Here is a 21049-nt window from a genome sequence, read left to right as displayed (position 1 = left end):
GAACTGTAGGTGATTCTGCCAGTGAGAAGTTACTACCCTACCACAAAGCTAATGCCCCAGCCTACTATCACACTCTTTATTTCTATTAGCTCTTTTCTAGTACAACACTTTGGAATGTAGTTCTTGACTTGAGCCAGGCTGAAGAAGAAGGAATGAGTTACCTTAGATCAACTTTCTTCCAAAAAGACCAAGGAAAATGGGACAATTGTGGAACTCCTCAGGAGATTCAAGTGGCCTATAGTTAGAATATGCTGGTATTAACATCTGATAAACTGCAAGTGACCTGTTTTACAGTTTCTAAGACATACTTTTTAGCATTTACTGAATGTCAGGCACTCTTCTAAGTATTTTGTATGTATGACTCTTTTAATCATGGAGGCACGGTGGGTAAGTATCTTTTTATAGTTCATTGATACGCTGCTTTGAAAAAAAAAAAAAAGTTATCATTGCTGACCTCTGAATGTGAACTACTTATAAATGCAAAAACCACAATGCCAACTTATTCATTTGATTTGATTGCCCATGTTCTCTATTTAAGACATTCCCTTTCACATAATTGAGGTACCAGGAAAGCTGGCTGCCCTTCACTACTAACTAAAGTTTGAGGATGAGTGAACATACTGGCTATGATACTGTAAGGATATTTTATAGGATACTTTACACATTATACAGCATTCTTTTTATGACGATCTGGGGAAAAGTTTCTTTTTAATCACAACAAAAAGAATAACTTTTTCTCTCGCTATTCATAATAATACTGTTTCTAACTTATTATATTCATCAATCATGTAACCTCTACTGTTTATTTCTTAGCATTTGCTACCAGAAATGTCAGACCAAATGTGGGGCCCACATCTACTAACAGCATAGGACATCAGGAAATGCACTTTGTCCACTATCCCTGTTTAGGTTTCAACAGGACTCAACATAATTTTTCTACTATATTTTCCTTGTTCCTAGTTTGCTTTTCTGCTTTTATCTTCTTGTATTGCACATTGATATAAACCACCTCAAATACATTTTGGAACAAAGGAGAAATACACACAAAATGTACTCAAAATTTTTCTTTCCAAGAGATATAAACATGATTTCAAAGGACTGTGGTTGGATATTTTTCTTCTTCTTTAATCTACCTTGCTATATATAATAGCTCTAAAATATAGAGGTATTTTCAAATGAATATGAATCAGTCTTTCATTTTGGAGGAGTGAGGAGGAAGGAAGAGAATGTACAATTATGGAGTATAAAGATGGAGAAATGACTTTGCAAACTAACAACTGAAGTAAATATGAAACGATATTTAGTATGTGAAGATATATTTTCACAATTGTATTTGTGAAAATTCACTATAAGGTAAGTTTCATGAGAGCAGGGACCCTGTCTTCATTGTTTATTGCTATATCCCCAGCATGCGGAATAGAGTGGCATACGGTAGACACCGATACAATATATTTTGAAAGTATGAATATAATACATTTAGAATTAGGAGAACTGGGTTAATAGCAAAGAAATGATATTGGATATTATTCCTTTTGGATTCAGTTTCATCATTTATAAAATGAGGCTATTCGCTAAGATTCTTTCCAACTCTAATATTCCAGGCTCTTTTTAAATGTAGTGGCATAGTTAAACATATGAATGTAAATACATATAATAATTTGGGAATCTTATTTTCAAAATAGGATATCCAGCTACGTCTTCAGTGACCCTTGCAGATGTGAGTGCCTTGAGGCCAAACACATACTCCTCAATGTGAGTTCAGCAAGGTTTTCCTCCATGACTGGAAAGAGACAACACACTCACAAGTTTTACTACTGCTTCTATAATGTTGACGTTTCAGTAAACAGCTGTATTTTTCATTTGATGTTTGTTAATATCTTGGTTTTGAGTTACTCTATGGTGACTACATATTGATATGACAATTTCTATAATCTTAAAAAATAAGGGGTGATGATTTGTTATTATATTGTACCTTTTATTTGTCAAGGGATTTTAAGGTAATATTAAAGTAGTCTTCACAATACTCTCAGTGATCTGAGTTTGTGATAAGAACAGAAAAAGAATACAAATCAGTGACAAGCTGGCATTAACCTACAGAGCGTTTGCTTAGTATGCCAGCTAGTATTCCTGCATAGGGAAGCACATTTTCAATTTCAGATTTCCCCAAAGTCACATAGATTAAAAATTCTGTGCATCAAAGCAAAGTTAAATTACAGCTTTCTAAAAAAGCTGGATTCTGAAAATAATTTTGTCTTTCAGCCAGCAGTTCCAGTGTGACTACCCAAGACTTCAACTACCCCTGGACCTCCAGTGGGACAGATGCCAAAAAATGTTAAGTATAATCGTGGGTTCCTTGAGTCCTCTGGACTTCAGTCATTCATCCGACACACATATTGAACAACATCTATGTGCTTTGTTTGTAATAATATTCGCAAATGTTCACAAAGCATCTGTCATGTTTAAAGTATTGTAGATGCTGAGAATACACCCATGGACAAAAGAGATCTAAGCTCCAAATTCTGATGAAGGGGAAACAGACAAGTGGTGATAAGTTATATGGGAAAAAAAAGCACAGGAGGGAAACAGTGGGAATCGAGAGTGAGGGGTTGCCATTTTAAATGGGTGGTCTCGAAAGGTCTTGCTGAGGAAGGTGACATCTGAGCAATGCTATAACCAGTCAACCCTAAGAGCAAGCTGTGAGTATGTCTAGGGAAAGAGCAAACTAGCTAGAAAATGCACATCAGTAATAAAAATGAAAAGACGGAGACCAACGTGAGGCCAGAAATTGTTTCATTGTTACTTTTAATCTGGCCAACTAGCAGTAGAGTCTGTGGGTGCTGCTTTAGCAGGTACAGACAGGGTCCAAAGAAGAAATATATTGCCTCTTAGTGGGATTAGACAAGGATCAGTGTGGTGGGGAAGGGGTAAGGAAGGAGACTGGAGCAAAAGAAGACAGGACAATGGATGCCCCAGGGCCAGAACTCTGAATTTAATTGCTAGACCCTTTGCCACAAAGGGTAATGTGTATGTCCCTTTGGAAAGCATTTAAGTTTCACAGTTAAAACCTTTAAAAGTATTTTGTATACACTTGCTCCCTCATTCCTGGGAACTTGTCCTTAGGCAAGAAAGGGAGAAAAAGAACATGAATAAGACTGTTCTTTGTAGCATTATTTATTTATTTTATCTTTTTAATGGCCCTCAGGCTCACAGATTTGAATTAATCATAATATTTAATTCATGAGACACATTCGTCATTGGTCGATGCATGACCCTCTGTAATTTAACATTTTTCTTTTAATAAATATGTTAATAATGTAATAGACACCTGTGAACCCAGTACCCAAATACAAGAATTGAAAAGACAGTATTCAGAAGGGGGACCATAGAAAGAGATCTAAAAATAAATTAAACTTAAGTGTCTATCAAAGATGGTATGGCAGATTACTGTGAAAAGAGGAGACTGTTCAGCAAAAGGACCTAGTAATAGTGATTATTGATAAGAAAAAAAGAATAATATGTACCCCTGCCATGCACATTACACAAAAATAACTCTATATAGTTTAAGATCTTTATGTCAAAAGCAAAACATTAAAACATGTGATAAAATAAATGTGAATTTCTTCCTGCTTTGGAGTAGGGAAGGGCTTAACAAAGAGACATAACCATAAAAAATACATAAAAATTAGAGTAAAATTAAGAAACTTGGGTTAATCAAAAGACATCTTTAAAAAGGTAAAACAAAAAGCAAGCTGTAATCTGGGGAAGATATTTGCCATGCATATAATTGAAAATGAATCAGGAATATATAATTGACTAAGGATCAAAATTTTATATCAAGAAATTACAAAGAATGCCTACAAATTAATAACAAATATGACAAAATGAACAAAAGTCACACCACAAAACATGAAACACACGTAGATAGAAACATCTAAAGAAATGCTCAGTCTTGGTCAGGCCCAGTGGCTCACACCTGTAATCCCAGCACTTTGGGAGGTCAAGGTGGGCGGATCACAAAGTCAGGAGATCAAGACTATCCCGGCTAACATGGTGAAACCCCGTCTCTACTAAAAATACAAAAAATTAGCTGGGCATAGTGGCAGGTGCCTGTAGTCCCAGCTACTCAGGATACTGAGGCAGGAGAATGCCGCGAACCCAGGAGGTGGAGCTTGCAGTGAGCAGAGATCATGCCACTGCACTACAGCCTGTGTGACAGAGCAAGACTCCGTCTCAAAAAAAAAAGAAAGAAAGAAAGAAAGAAAGAAAGAAAGAAAGAAAGAAAGAAAGAAAGAAAGAAAGAAGGAAGGAAGGAAGGAAGGAAGGAAGGAAGGAAGGAAGGAAGGAAAGAAAGAAAGAAAGAAAAGAAAATCTCTGTCTCTCTGACAATCAGGAAATATAAATGAAGACTAGAATTAGAAAATCATTTTACATGTAATCAATTTGCAAAAATTAAGAAATCTGATATTGCCAACTATTAAATAGGATTTGTCCAACATCCTATTGTCATAATTTCTTATATGTTACTGATAGTACCATCACTTTCCACCGTCCTTTGGCATTGCATTTTAAAGCTGAACATGTGCATACCTACAATCCAACAATTCTATTCCTAGATATAAAAATCCCTCCAGAATTAGTACATGTATGCATGAGATATGCACACAAATGTTTGGAGGAAACACTGTTCATATAGCAAAAACTTTAAGTAATCTAAATGGCCATAGTCAGGAGGACAGATAAATAAATTGTAGTATACTAATAAAATATAATATTAGAGAGCAATGAAAAATAAGTGAATGACAACCATATACAACAGCATGAATGAATCTTAATAACATTATGTTGAATTAAAAAGTAAATACCAAATAAAAGCATATGGCATATTTTCTAATGAAATTTTAAAGCAAGTATAATCAAACACCATATGCCTTAGACATAATATGTGATACAAAATTTTAAGCTTTATAAGTGAATAATAATTATAAACATTCAGGACAGCATTTGCTTTTGATGGAGATATAAGGGATGAGACAGGGAGAAAGCATTTATGGTTTTATTGATAGTAACCCAAAATCTGTGTACAGGAGTAGGAGTAAGAGGGTGTTAGGAGTAAGAGGATATTAAGAGGGTGAAAAATATGTTCAGTAATAAGAAATGGCAAATAGGATAACTCAGTGAAATACTATGAAGCCAGCCAAAACAATAGCCATAACCCTGATCCATTCCTCTTCACTGGGCAGGACCTCGCAGCTAGGGCCTCCAGCCACCCCCACCCAGCTGTATTCTATGGACAGAACTCTGATATCTCCCTGGGACAGAGTGCCCCATAGGAGGGGTGGGTCATCACCTTGGTTGTTTGGATGACTCAGCCCTTCCAGCCTGCAGGCATTGGAAAGTCCAAACTGAACAGAGCAGAGGCAGTTCCACAGCACAGTTCCCCAGCACAGCTGTTTTGTTGAGGCATGACCAGACTGCTTCTTTAAACAGACCCGGATCCATTCTCCTCACTGGGTGGGTCCTCCCAGCCAGGGCCTCCAGCCAGCCCCACCCATGTTCTATGGCCAACAGAGTTCTAATTTCTTCCTGGAACAGAGTGCCCAGTAGGTGGGGCAGACATTTACTGTTTGGGCACCTTAGCAGGTTCAGGCTGTGGGCCTTGAAGAGCCCAAATCAGCTGGGGGCTGAAGGGATTCCCAACACAGCACAGCTGCTCTACCAAAATGCAGCCAGACTGCATCTTTAAGCAGGTCCCTGATTCCATTCCTCTTGACTGGGTGAGATCTTACAACTGGAAACTCCATCCACCTCCTACAGGCACGTTCAGGCCAGCAACAGGTCAGTAACCCCTGGGACAGAGCTCTCAGAGGAATGGGCAGGTGGCCATATTTGCTGTTTCACAACCTTCACTGATGATACCTCCAGGTACTGGAAAAACCAACGTGACTAGGGTCTGGGGCAGACCTACAGCAAACCACAGCAGCCCTACAGAAGAGTGCCCAGACTGTTCAAAGAAAAACAAATAAAACACAACAGCAACAACAAAACACACAAAAAAATCCAAAGATCAGCAAACTCAAAGATCAGAGGCAGATAAGCCCACAAAGATGAGAAAGAATTAGCACAAAAAAAAAAAAAAAGAAAGAAAAGAAAAAACAAAGAAACCGGAATGCTCCCTTTCCTCCAAATAATTGCAACACCTGCCCAGCAATGGTTCAGATCTGGGCTGAGGCTGAGATCACTGAAATGACGGAAGTAGTCTTCAGAATGTGGATAAAAATGAAGTTCACTGAGCTAAAGGAGCATGTTGTAACCCAATGGAAAGAAGCTAAGAATCATGATAAAACAATGCAGGAGCTGATATCCAAAATAGCCAGTATAGAGAGTAACATAACCGACCTGATAGAGCTGAAAAATATACTACAAGAACTTCACAATGCAATCACAAGCTTTAATAGCAGAATAGACCAAATGGAGGCAAGAATCTCAGAGCTTGAAGATTGTCTTTCTGAAATAAGACATGCCAACAAAAACAGAAAACAGTGAAAAGAAATGAACAAAACATCTGAGAAATATGGGATTATGTAAACAGACTGAATCTATGACTGATTGGGGTACCTGAACGAGACAAGAATGGAGCCAACTTGGAAAACATACTTCAGGATATCATCCGGGAGAACTTCACCAACCTAGCAATACAAGCCAACATTCAATTTCAGGAAATATGGAGGCCCCCAGTAAGATACTCCATGAGAAGATCATCCCCAAGACACATAATCATCAGACTCTCCAAGGTCAAATGAAAGAAAAAAATGGTAAGGGCAGCCAGAGAAAAAGGCCAGGTCGCCTACAAAGTGGAAGCCCATCAGACTAACAGTGGAACTCTCAACAGAAATCCTACAATCCAGAAGAGATTGGGAGCCTATATTCAACATTCATAAAAAATAATTTTCAACCCAAAATTTCATATCTGGCCAAACTAAGTTTCATACATGAAGAAGAAATAAGATCCTTTTCATACAAGCAAATGCTGAGAGAATTCATTACCACCAGATCTGCTTTACAAGAGATCCTGAAGGAAGCACTAAAAATGGAAAGGAAAGACCATTACCAGCCACTACAAAAAAACACTGAAGTATATAGGCCAGTGACATTATGAAGCAACCATATAAACAAGTCTGAAAAATAATGAGCTAGCATCATGATTGCAGGATCAAATCCACACATAACAATACTACTCTTAAATGTAAATGGGCTAAATGCCACAATTAAAAGACACAGAATGGCAAGCTGGATAAAGAACAAAGACCCATGTGTATGCTGTCTTCAAGAGACCCATCTCACATGCAGAGACACATGTAGGCTCAAAATAAAGCGATGGAGGGAAATTTGCCAAACAAATTGAAAACCAGAAAGAGAAGATCTTGCATTCTTAGTATCTGACAATACATACTTTAAACCAACAAACATTAAAAAAAAGACAAAGAAAAGCATTAGGTAATAGTAAATGGTTCAATTCAACAAGAAGACCTAATTATCCTAAATATATATGCACACAATACAGGAGCACTCAGATTCATAAAGTGAGTTCTTAGAGACCCTCAAAGAGACTTAGACTCTCATGCAATAATAGTGGGAGACTTTAACACCCCAGTGACAATATTAGACAGATCATCATGACAAAAATCAATAGAGACATTCAGGACTTGAACTCAGCTCTGGATCAAGTGGACCTGATAGATATCTACAGAACTCTTTACCCAAAAACAACAGAGTATATACATTCTTCTCACCACCTCATGGCACTTCCTCTAAAATTGATCAGATAATCAGGAACAAAACACTCCTCAGTAAATGCAAAAGAATGGAAATCATAACCAAGTCTCTCAGACCACAGCAAAATAAAATAAGAACTCAAGATTAAGAAATTCACTCAAAACCATACAACTACATAAAATTTGAACAATCTGCTCCTGAATGACTTTCAGGTTAATAGTGAAATCAAGGCAGAAATCAAGAAGTTATTTGAAACTGAGAACAACAATACAACGTACCATAATCTCTGGGACACAGCTAAAGCAGTGCTAAGAAGGAAATTGATAGCACTAAATGCTCACATCAAAAAGCTAGAAAGATCTCAAGTTAACAACTAACATCACAACTAAAAGAACTAGAGAACCAGGAGCAAACGAACCCCAAAGCTAGCAGAAGACAAGAAATAACCAAGATTGGAGCTGAATTGAAGGAGATAGATACACAAAAAACCTTTCAATAAATGAGCCAATCTAGGAGCTGATTTTTTCAAAAAGATTAATATAATAGATATACCACTTGCTAGACTAATAAAGAAAAAAAGAGAGAAGAATCAAACACAATCAGAAATTATAAGAGGGATATTACCACTGACCCCACAGAAATACAAACAATCATTAAAGAATACTATGAACACCTCTCTGCAAATAAACTAAAAACTCTAGAAGAAATTGATAAATTCCTAGGCATATACACCCTCCGAAGACTGAACCAGGAAGAAACTGAATCCCTGAATAGACCAATAACAAGTTTTGAAATTGAGACAGGAATTGATAACCTACCAACCAAAATAATCCCAGGATTATATGGATTCACAGCTGGATTCTACAAGAGGAACAAAGAAGAACTGGTACCATTCCTACTGAAACCATTCTAAAAAATTTAAAGGAAGGAAATGCTTCCTAACTCATTCCATGAGGCCAGCATCATCCTGACACCAAAACCTGGCAGAGATACAACAAAAAAAGAAAATTTCAGATCAATATCCTTGATGAACATCAATGCAAAAATCTTCAACAAAATACTAGCAAACCAAACTCAGCAGCACATCAAAAAGCTTATCCACCATGATCAAGTTGGTTTCATTCCCAGGATTCAAGACTGGTTCTACATACACTAATTAATAAAAGTGATTCATCACATAAACAGAACTAAAGACAGAAAGCACATGATTATCTCAAAAGGTGCAGAAAAGACCTTCATTAAAATTTAACATCCCTTCGTGTTAAAGATTCTCAATAAACTAGGGATTGAAGGAACATACCTCAAAATAATAAGAACCTTATACGACAAAGCCGCAGCCAGTATCATGCTGAATGGGCAAAATCTGAAAGCATTCCCCTTGAAAACCAGTACAGGGTTGCCCTCTCTCAGCATTTCTATTCAACATAGTATTGGAAGCTCTGGCCAGAGCAGTCAGGCAAGAGAAAGAAATAAAGCATATTTAAATAGGAGTAAAGGAAGATGTGAAAACTATCTTTGTCTGCAGATGACATGATTCTTTATCTAGGAAATCCCATTGTTTCAGCCCAAAAGCTTCTTAAGCTGATAAGCCACTTCAGCAAAATCTCAGGATACAAAATGAATGTGCAAAACTTGCTAGCAATCCTATACACCAACAACAGACAAGCTGACAGTCAAATCATGAATGAATTCCCATTCACAATTACCACAAAAAAGAATAAAATACCTAGGAATGCAGCTAACAAAGGAAGTGAAGAGCCTCTTCGAGGAGAACTACAAGCCACTGCTCAAAGAAATCAGAGATGACACAAATGGAAAAACATTCCATGCACATGGATAGGAAGAATCAGTATCATGAAAATGCCCATACTGTCCAAAACAATTTAAAGATTCAATGCTATTTCCATTAAACTGCCATTGACATTCTTCACAGAATTGGAAAAGAACTATTTTAAAATTCATATGGAATCAAAAAAAGATCCCAAACAGCCAAGGCAACCCTAAGCAAAAAGAAAAAATTTGTAGGCATCATGCTACCCGACTTCAAACTATACTGCAGGGCTATAGTAACCAAAACAACATTGTACTGGTACAAGAACAGACACACAGACGAATAGAACAGAATAAAGAACCCAGAAATAAGACCACACACCTACAACTATCTAATCTTTGACAAACCTGGCAAAAACAAGCAATGAGAAAAGGATTCCCTATTAAATAAATTGTGCTGGGAGAAATGGCTAGCCATATGCAGAAAATTGAAACTGGACCCCTTCCTTACACCATATACAAAAATCAATTCAAGATGGATTAAAGACTTACACCCAAAACTATAAAAACCCTAAAAGAAAAGCTAGGCTATACCATTCAGGATATAGGATAGGCAAAGATTTCATGATGAAGATGCCACAAGCAATTGCAACAAAAACAAAAATTGACAAATGGGATTTAATTAAACTAAGAAGCTTATGCACAGCAAAAGAAACTATCAACAGAGCAAACAGACAACCTACAGAATGGAATAAAATTTTTGCCATCTATCCATCTGAAAAAGGTATAATAGCCAGCATCAATAAATAATTTACAAGCAAAAAACAAACGACCCCATTAAAAAGTGGGAAAAGGACATGAACAGACAGTTCTCAAAAGAAGACATGCATGTGGTTAGAAACATGAAAAAGAAAAGCTCAACATCACTGATCGTTAGAGAAAGGCAAATCAAAACCACAATGAGATATCATCTCAGTCAGAATGTCTATTACTAAATAGTCAAAAAACAACAGATGCTGGTGAGGGTGTGGAGAAAAAGGAATGCTTTTACGCTGTTGGCAGAAGTGTAAATTAGTTCAACATTGTGGAAGACATTGTGACAATTCCTCAAAGACCTAGAGGCAGAAATATCATTCGACCCAGCAATCCCATGACTGAGTGTATACCCAAAGGAATATAAATCATTCTATTATTCAAGACACATGCACAAGTATGTTCATTGCAGCACTGTTCACAATAGCAAAGACATGGAATCAACCTAAATGCCCATCAATAATAGACTGGACAAAGAAAATGTAATACATATACACTGTGGAATACTATAGTCATAAAAAGGAATGAGATCTTGTCCTTTGCAGAGACATGGATGGAGATGGAACCTGTTATTTTCAGCAAACTAATGCAGGAACAGAAAATCAAACACCACATATTCTCGAATTTTCTCCATATCAGCAGTGTTATCATTTATGTGTTCCCTGAGGTGACACTTTGAGTTGCCTTCAAGAACTTTTTCTTTGCATTTACAACTTGGCTAAGGATTTGGCCCAAAAGGCCTAGCTTTGAGCCTGTCTCAGCTTTTGACATATGTTCCTCACTAAGCTTAATTATTTCTAGCATTTGATTTAAAGTGAGAAATGTGCTTCTCTTCTTTCCTTTGAACACTTAGAGGCTGTTTTAGGATTATTAATTGGCCGAATTTCAATATTGTTTTGTCTCAGATTAAAGAAAAAAAAAAGAGGCCCAAGGAGAGGAAGAGAAATGGGAAAACCACCACTAACTGAAGCAGTCAGAATACACACAACATTTATCAATTAAGTTCTCTATCTTCTAAGGGTGCAGTTTGTGGTGCCTCAAAACAATTTCAATGGTAACATCTAAGATCCCTGATCACAGATTACTATAATAGATATAACAATAATATGAAAGTTTGAAATATTGCAAGAATTACCAAAATGTGGCACAAAGACATGAAAAGACATGAATTGAGCACATGCTGTTGGAAAAATGGCACCTATAGACTTGCTTGACACAGGGTTGCCACAAGCCTTCAATTTGTAAAAAAAAAATAAACAAATAAATAAATAAAGCAGTATCTGTGTCTGTGATGTGCAATAAAGTCAGGCATGCCTACACGAATTTCTGGGAGCTTCATGGGTTTCCCCATGGTTAAGGCACAAGCCCCAAGATTCCAAAGCTTGTGAGTGTCATCTTTGTCAACAAGAGTATGAGGGCCGTATTTGTGGACCAGGTGGACATGACAAAAGTGGGCACAGAAGCTAGCACCAGTGTGTGCACCTGGGTGGCAGAGGTGGTGCTGGCCCAATACATACTCACCTTGAAAAGGAAGATGAGATGAAAAATCAAGATCATCAAGATTCCTGTGGCCAGGCCTTGCATCTCTGGATATTGTTTGCCACCTATACTGTTGTTTCAAGGATACAATCAAAAGCAGAAGAACTCAGAATGCCTTAAGGAATATTGAATAGCTAAGAAGTGACTTATCAAAAGTCTGCTGTGCATGTAGAAATGATGCAAGAATTCCAGAAAAGTTCAGTTTGCATCAAGAACCCTGCAAAGGTAACAAATTATCTGTGGTTTTATTAAAGGAAGATGCCAAACTTTAATAATAATGGACTTTGATATGACACTAAGTAGATTTTCCTACCATGGGAAAAGATGCCTAATGTGTCATAATATGATTGACAACTATAAACTTGTCACAGGCGAATGTCAAAGAGGTTATTGCAACTGAAGGAAAAATATTTTATTATTGAAGTTGAACCTGTTAACTTCAAAAGAAGTACCCATCTATGGTAGAATAGTATGCTGCCCAACATAGTGTCTTTGTTGAACAAGCTTTACCAAAAAATGAAATTTAAAGAAATTGTGGAAGAACTTGATGTTATGCTCAAGGCAGGATATAATAATTTACTTGAGAAGCTCCAGTAACACGGTATCCATGTTCATATTTTCAGCAGATATTGGTGCTGTAGAGAAGTTTATCAATCAAGCTGGTGTTTGTCATCCGAATGTCAACGTAGCGTTTGTTTGTGGATTTGTGAAAATGTGTACTCAAAGGATTTAAAGGAGAATTACCTCATGCAGTTAATGAACATGATGTTGCCTTGAAGTACACAGAACATTTCAGTCAATTCAAAGACAATAGCGGCCAGGTGCGGTGGCTCACGCATGTAATCCCAGAACTTTAGGAGGCCGAGGCAGGCGGATCCCCTGAGGTCAGGAGTTTGAGACCAGCCTGACCAACATGGAGAAACCCCGTCTCCACTGAAAATACAAAATCAGCCGGGCTTGGTGGCACATACCTGTAATCCAGCTACTCGGCTGGCTGAGGCGGGAGAATCACTTGAACCCGGAAGGCGGAGGTTGCAGTGAGTGAGATTACACGGTTGCACTCCAGCCTGGGTAACAAGAGCGAAACTCTGTCTCAAAAAAAAAGAAACAATGGTAACATAATTCTGCTGAGACTCCCAAGAAGACTTTAAAAGGGCGTACAAATTAACCAAATTTTCACATTCTGAAAATTAGATCTCTAAATGATAGAGTGGATAAGCATTCAAGAAAGTATTGTTTCATCAAAAGATGAATCACTAGAAGTAGCCAACTGTGTCTTACAGAGGATTCTATAAACGCATTCTTCAGGATGTTCTCTTCTGCAAGAGCAAGTGATACCAGAATTGTTCATCTCTTCGCCTTGATGAAAGACTATTTTTTACAATATATTTCTGGTCTTGAAAGTTTACCTTTATGTATTTAAGTATTTTCAGACATTGGAATCCATCAACAGGAAACTCCATTTTCTTCATCTCTCTCACCATACTTCCCACTACCTGTTGTTAACAGATTAAAAACAAAAACAAAAAACCTCAAAGTCAAAGTTAGAAAAATAACTCCCTACTTTTCCAAAGTGGCTTATGTTTTTTGATTTTTTAATTATTATGAGGGGTCTTTTAAAATTGGGAAAGTTACTAAAAGTCCAAAAAGAAGTTTTATGAAATTACAAAAAGAAAATTGCATACTTTTAAGTGTTGTAATGTTTGTAATTTGTAATTGTGCTGATGGTATGACCATCTCCTGAAATTGTGTTATGTTAGGTTATTTTGCTTGGGGAAAATCAATACTGACCAGAAAAACCTGGCACTGTATACTTGCTGAAAACTATTAGTGTCCACACATCACTAACCATTACAAAATGTTCTACATTGACTCACTGATAATAAACATAAAATGGAAAATATTTTTTAAATACCCATTTTCCTTAAATGGATAGCACTTATTCAGCTGTTTAGATTTTAGCATAAATTAATTTATCCCATTCTTTCTTGCAAACATACTTTGATGAGATGCAAAATAAAGACATCAAGTTTAGAAAGTAAGAAATTAAAGGAGTCACCATACCATATTTAGCAAAAAAACTACAAGGTTAACTGCCTTTTTCATACTTTTACCTAAATCTAGGCCTGGTCCCAATTGTTTTTCAGTTAGTTATTGTTCTTTGGATATCAAATTTTGGCTAATGGTATAATCATTAAAAAACGCTTAGTCCATCATCGTCAATAGGCCTTGGTATTCTGTCTAGGACAAAAAATTAATAAAGATCACGTATGCAGGATCAGAGAGTTACACTGAAAATAAGAACATCTCCCTGAACTCAGACTGTAAAAAAGCTGCGTATGAAACCACTCTTACTTCTCAGGTGACCCCAAATGGAAATAGCTATGACCAATTGTCCTGTAATCAAGCCCTAAAGAATGGACTCTCACCTCTTCTGGAGGGCCTGATCACACACCTCTGTCAGCAACTGCAGCTGCTGTTGGCATCTAAGGAGAAACAAGGAAAGGGGAGGGCTGAGGGTATGGTTTGTTTTATTTTGGTTTTGCTCATTTGATTTGGTCTTGACATACAAGAAAGCTTTTAACTACAAACATCACGTATGCTAATATTTTAAATGAATGGATGTAATATATTTGTACTGATTACAACCATGCATTACTGTAGTTATTTTACTTTACATTGCACTGCAGGCCTTTTATCAAATACAGATATGTGGTGTCTGCCAAGGAGCGAATCTTTCTTGCCAGAGACAGGGCAATAAACAAAATGAGTTGTTAGATCTATTTCAAAAGCCATATGTGCTGTCTGAGTTTGCTGCCATCCACTCAAGGGGAAGGTTTGCCTCTAAATGCTTCAAAAGGACTCACTCAGCAGCTGACAAGGCCTGTGGCCACAGGGGTCTGATAATTCACTGCTGACATGTTTCGTTTTCTCAGTTCAGCAAGACTGTCAGCTGACCCACAAGTACAAAGTGTTTTCTTCCCTTATGCATGTTCTAGCAAGGTCCTCAAAGTCCTATTGGCAGCTTTCCTTGACTAAACGCCACCATAACACACCTGGACCTTCATTCTCTTCCATTTTTTTGGCTCATCTATGGAATGAGCATGACACACTCTGGCTAGAGGAACCCCTTCTAGTGTTTTCTTTCCATATGGACATCGGAACTGCAAGAATCCCTTCAACTCCCACTTTGTTTGAGGACATTCTAGTGTGTGCTATGGAACAGTTTAATGATTTTGCTTTAAGTATTCATTAATATCCTTTTTTATAATTATTAGATTAAATTAGCAGTCAAGAAGAGATAATAGAATAACTAGTGTGTATAGGTTAACTCTTCTGATATCTTCTTCCTTTAGCATTTTCACAGATACCCAGTGAAACATACAGTTCATCCCCCTCGGACGCAGGCTCAACACTTCATGGTGAGTACCTGGGGAAGATTTAGAGACACTGAAGGTAGTGGTCAGCTTTATTTGGACACAGGTGTAAACACAAGAACTGATAAGAAGCCAGCCTCAGATAGATACATAAAAGTACATCTTGATGATGAAAATTACAATGAATGGAATCAAAATTCTTTTCAGCCATTCAAAGACGATAGAGACCAAGCCTTAGATTTTTATACATTTTATTTCAAAAAAAAATCTACACAATAGCATTTTTTACTAGTTATATCTATGAAAAATATATTTCAGTATTTTATTGGAAAATAGAATAATTAGTCAACATGTATTTATCTAGTCTAATGTTGCAAAGGAGTTTTTATTAACCTTGTCAAACACATTGATGTGGAGAAGAATCAGTACTTTGATCAGCTGAACCTCTCATACCAAGAGAATAGGATTAGAGCCTCACTTATCCATGACCCCCAACTCTGGCCTTTTTCTGTACCACTTACATTTCTCATGGAGATTCTTCAGCAGACATCATTTTGTTGTTTGGAAGTATGGAGCTTCTTTTTTATTTTTTTTTCAACCAATAGGAAATTTTCCTGTTTTCAACCAATAGGATATTTTTTTCAATTAATAGGAATTTTTTTTTCAACCAATAGGAAATTTTATTCCTTTGGCAATTGTTAGACAAATCTCAGGATTCCAGCCTTGCGATAAATTGGTTCTTAATAAACTTTACACATAATATTTAAGGGATACTTAGACAATTTAAATTGAGTTTTTTCAAATAGCATATGAAACCCAGTCATGATATTATACCACTTGATCAAGTTGAGATGTCTTGTCCAGATATCCCCGTTATATTCCTAGACAATGTCTTTACCAGCACAACCAGAGCATTTGCAGAAGTCCCCACAACTGCCAATGGATCTACGAAAACTAATCACGTCCATATCACTGGTAAGTCATTTGTCCTATTTTGGGAGATTTTATGCTTTATTCCCTCAACAAATATTTATCAAGTACCTACCATTTGCCAGGCACTATGCCAGTTGTTGGATATACAGTGAAAACACTGGCTTTTTGAAGATCATAATCTATTAGCGATCATGTATAGTAAATAAATAATCACAAATAAATTTATTTTTGACAAGTACTATGATAAGGTGTTGTCGGAGTCAAACAGGCAGTCCTGATTTTAATTGGAGGATAGGACAGGACTCTATGAGGATATGATACTTAAATTAAAATCTGAGAAAAATAAATAAGAATTATCCAGGTGAAAAGTAGCAAAAAACATTTCAGGTCTATGAAAACAAAGTCTGAGATAGAAATCATTGGAACAAAGTGTACTCCTATAATTCACCTAATATAATATTGTCATGCAAAATGTAATCCCTCTTTTATATCATGAGAGGGCAAAAGATTCATAAAGTTAGGACCCTCCTAATGAAGGTCATGATTGTAAGTTCACAAGCATAATCAACTTCAGGGGTGTTCACTTGACTAGTGAACGCAACACCTAGGTACTCAGCTCATTTTGTATCAAAGGTCATACAGTCTTCTGATCATTGGAGCATCATCTTGCACATGTTGTGGCAATAAAGCTGCAAACTAAGGTACTACAAAGATTTTAAGATATTGGTGCCTTAAAGAGCTGTCTAGTTTAGAGATGGGTCAGGAGTGGAGTTCCGCTTTTCCACTTCCATTGTGATGGCAGTGGTCTCATTTTCTATATTTGGTTGGAAAAAAAAAAATTGTAGGCATTGATGTAAGACCTCTTTAAAATCTTTTGTTTGGCAAAAATGAGGGATCGTGGCAGACAGAAAGCAGGACTAGATTACAACTCTGCAGCATGCAGTTTTGCACTGTGAATTTTAGCTCCAGGTCAACTGCAAGAACAAACCAGCAATCCTGAGAAAACCCCCAGACCCTCTGAAGGAAACAGACTGCTTCTGTAGCACCCAGGAGACACCCCAAATACTCTGGGAGGTGGATAGCCTCACACAAATTTTCAAGCCCATCCCATCCTCCACCTGGAAACAGACTTGGGGCTGTTGGCAGGGTGGGGGCACAGTGGGAGTGAGACTGGCCCTTCAGTTTGCACGGGAGCTCGATGAGGCCTTTGACTGCCGGCTTTCCCCCTCTTTCCTGACAACCTGCATGAATCAGCAAAGGCAGCCATAATTCTACTAGGTACACAACTCCAATGACCTGGGAATCTCACCCCATCACCAACAGCAGTGGCAGCAAAACCTGCCCAAGAAGAGTCTGAGCTCAGACATGCCTAGCCCTGCCTCGACCTGATGGTCCTTCCCTATCCAACCTAGTAGTAGAAGACAACGGGCATATAATATTGGGAGTTCTAAGGCTCTGCCCACCACCAGTCCCTCTCCAGACTACTGCAGCTGATGCTTTCTGGAGAGCTCCACCTCCTAGCAGGTGGCCAATCAGCACAAAAACAAAGGATTAAACCACCAAAAGTAAGGACCCTCATGGAGTCCATTGCACCCTCTGCCACCTCCACCAAAACAGGCACTGGTATCCATGGCTGAGAGACCCATAGATGGTTCATATCACAGGACTCTATGCAGACAACCTCCAGTACCACCCTGGAGCCAGGAAGACTCACTGGGTGGCTAGACCCAGAGGAGAGACAACAATCACTGCAGTTCGGCTCCCAGGAAGCCACATCCATAGGAAAAGGGAGAGCGCCTACATCAAGGGAACACCCAGTGGGACAAAATAATCTGAACAACAGCCTTTAGCCCTAGACCTTCCCTGTGATGGAGCCTGCCCAAATGAGAAGGAACCAGAAAACCAACCCTGGTAATACGACAAAACAAGGCTCTTCAACACCCCCCAAAACAATCATACTAGTTCACCAGCAATGGATCCAAACCAAGAAGAAATTCCTGATTTACCTGAAAAATAATTCAGGAGGTTAGTTATTAAGTTAATCAGAGAGGGACCAGAGAAAGGTGAAGACCAGTCCAAAGAAATCCAAAAAAATGACACAAGAAGTGAAGGGAGAAATATTTCTGGAAATAGATAGCTTAAAGACAAAAAATCAAAAATTCAGGAAACTTTAGACATACTTTTAGGAATGTGAAATGCTCTCAAAAGTCTCAGTGATAGACTTGAACAAGTAGAAGAAAGAAATTCAGAGCTCAAAAACAAGATCTTCAAATTAACCCAGCCTAAAAAAGACAAAGAAAAAAGAATAAGAAAATATGAACAAAGCCCCCAAAAGTCTGGGATTATGTTAAACAACTGAACCTATGAATAATCGGTGTACCGGAGGAAGAAAAGAATTCTAAAAGCCTGGAAAACATATTTGGGGTATAATCAAGGAAAACTTCCCCAGCTTTGTGACAGCCCTAGACATGCAAATACAAGAAGCACAAAGGACACCAGGGAAGTTCATTGCAAAAAGATCTTCGCCAAGGCACATTGTCATTAGGTTATCCAAAGTTAAGACAAAGGAAAGAATCCTCAGAGCTGTGAGATGGGAGCACCAGGTAACCCACAGAGGAAAATCTATCAGATTAACAATAGATTTCTCAGTAGAAACCCTACAAGCTAGAAGGGATTGGGGACCTATCTTCAACTTCCTCAAACAAAATAATTTTTAGCCAAGAATTTTGTATCCAATGAAACTAAGCATCATATATGAAGGAAAGATACAGTTGTTTTCACACAAACAAATCCTGAGAGAATTTCACCAAACCACCACTACAAGAACTGCTAAAAGGAGGTCTAAATCTTGAAACAAACCCTGGGAACACATCAAAACAGAACCTCTTTAAGCATAAATCACACAAGACCTATAAAACAAAAATACAAGTTAAAAAGCAAAAACAAAAATCCAAAGTACACAGATAACAAAGAGCATGATGAAAGCAATGGTACCTCATATTTCAATACTAACTTTGAATGTAAATGGCCTAAATATTCCACTTAAAAGATACAGAACCGCAGAATGGATAAGAACTCACCCATCAACTATTTGCTGCCTTCAGGAAACTCACCTAACACATAAGGACTCATATAAACTTAAAGTAAAGAGGTGGACAAAGGCATTTCATGCCAATGGACACCAAAAGTGAGCAGGGGTAGCTATTCTCATATCAGACAAAACAAACTTTAAAGCAACAGTGGTTAAGAAAGACAAAGAGGGACAGTATATCATGGTAAAAGACCTTGTATAACAGGAAAATATCACAATCCTAAACATATATCCACCTAACATTGGAGCTCCCAAATTTATAAAACAATTACTAATAGACCTAAGAAATGAGATAGACAGGAACAAAATAATAGTGGGGGACTTCAGTACTCCACTGACAACACTAGACCGGTCATCAAGACCGAAAATCAACAAAGAAACAGCAGATTTAAACTATATGTTGGAACAAATGGACTTTACAGATATATACATAACATTTCATCCAACAACTGCCAAATATACATTCTATTCAACAGTGCATGGAACTTTCTCCAAGATAGACCATATGATAGGCCATAAAACAAGCCTCAATGAATTTAAGAAAAATGAAATTATATCAAGCACTCTGTCAGACCACAGTGGAATAAAACTGGAAATCAATTCCAAAAGGAACCTTCAAAACCACGCAAATACATGGAAATCAAATAACCTGCTCCTGAATGAGCATTGGGTCAAAAATGAAATCAAGATGGAAATTTAAAAATTCTTTGAACTGAATTACAGTAATGACACAACCTAACAAACCTCTGGGATACAGCAAAGGTGGTGCTAAGAGGAAAGTTCACAGCCCTAAACACCTACATCAAAAATCTAAAAGAGTGCAAACAGACAATCTAAGGTCACACCTGGGAACTAGAGAAACAGGAACAAACTGAACCCAAATCCAGCAGTAGAAAGGAAATAACCAAGATCAGAGCACAATATAATTGAAATAACAACAAAAACGCAAAAGATAAATGAAACAAAAACTGGTTCTTTGAAAAGGTAAATAAAATGCATAGACCATTAGCAAGACTAACCAATAAAATAAGAGAGAAAATCCAAATAACCTCATTAAGAAATGAAATGGGAGATATTACAACCGACACCGCAGAAATACAGAAGATCATGCAAGGCTATTATGAACACCTTTATGCACATAAACTAGAAAACCTAGAAGACATGGATAAATTTCTGGAAAAATACAACCACCTAGCTTAAATCAGGAAAAATTAGATACTCCGAATAGACCAATAACAAGCAGTGACATTGAGACGCAAATGACTCTGTCTGACAGCTTTGAAGAGAGCAGTTGATCTCCCAACACGGAGGTTGAGATCTGAGAAGGGACAGACTGCCTGCTCAAGTGGGACCCTGACCCCTGAGTAGCCTAACTGGGAGACATCCCCCACTAGGGGCAGTCTGACACCCCACACCTCACAGGGTGGAGTACCCCCCTGAGAGGAAGCTTCCAAAGCAAGAATCAGACAGGTACACTCACTGTTCAGCAATATTCTATCTTCTGCAGCCTCTGCTGCTGATACCCAGGCAAACAGGGTCTGGAGTGGACCTCAAGCAATCTCCAACAGACCTACAGCTGAGGGTCCTGACTGTTAGAAGGAAAACTATCAAACAGGAAGGACACCTACACCAAAACCCCATCAGTACGTCACCATCATCAAAGACCAGAGGCAGATAAAACCACAAAGATGGGGAAAAAGCAGGGCAGAAAAGCTGGAAATTCAAAAAATAAGAGCACATCTCCCCCGGCAAA

At 37.7% G+C, this 21049-nt stretch overlaps 1 protein-coding gene across 1 annotated transcript in view; it reads left to right on the top strand.

Annotated features, from left to right (window-relative positions):
- CD96 (CD96 molecule) overlaps positions 1 to 21049 on the top strand; it is a 108684-nt gene that overhangs the window by 72414 nt on the left and 15221 nt on the right. The window contains 4 exon segments of the mRNA XM_065539216.2: positions 1683 to 1766; positions 2260 to 2331; positions 15252 to 15317; positions 16158 to 16247. Of these exon segments, the coding sequence (XP_065395288.1) occupies positions 1683 to 1766; positions 2260 to 2331; positions 15252 to 15317; positions 16158 to 16247 (312 nt within the window).

This window comes from Macaca fascicularis, chromosome 2, assembly GCF_037993035.2.
Source record: "Macaca fascicularis isolate 582-1 chromosome 2, T2T-MFA8v1.1".
NCBI lineage: Eukaryota > Metazoa > Chordata > Mammalia > Primates > Cercopithecidae > Macaca > Macaca fascicularis.
Note: the sequence above shows the minus strand (reverse complement) of the source record. Positions and strands in the feature narration are given on the sequence as shown.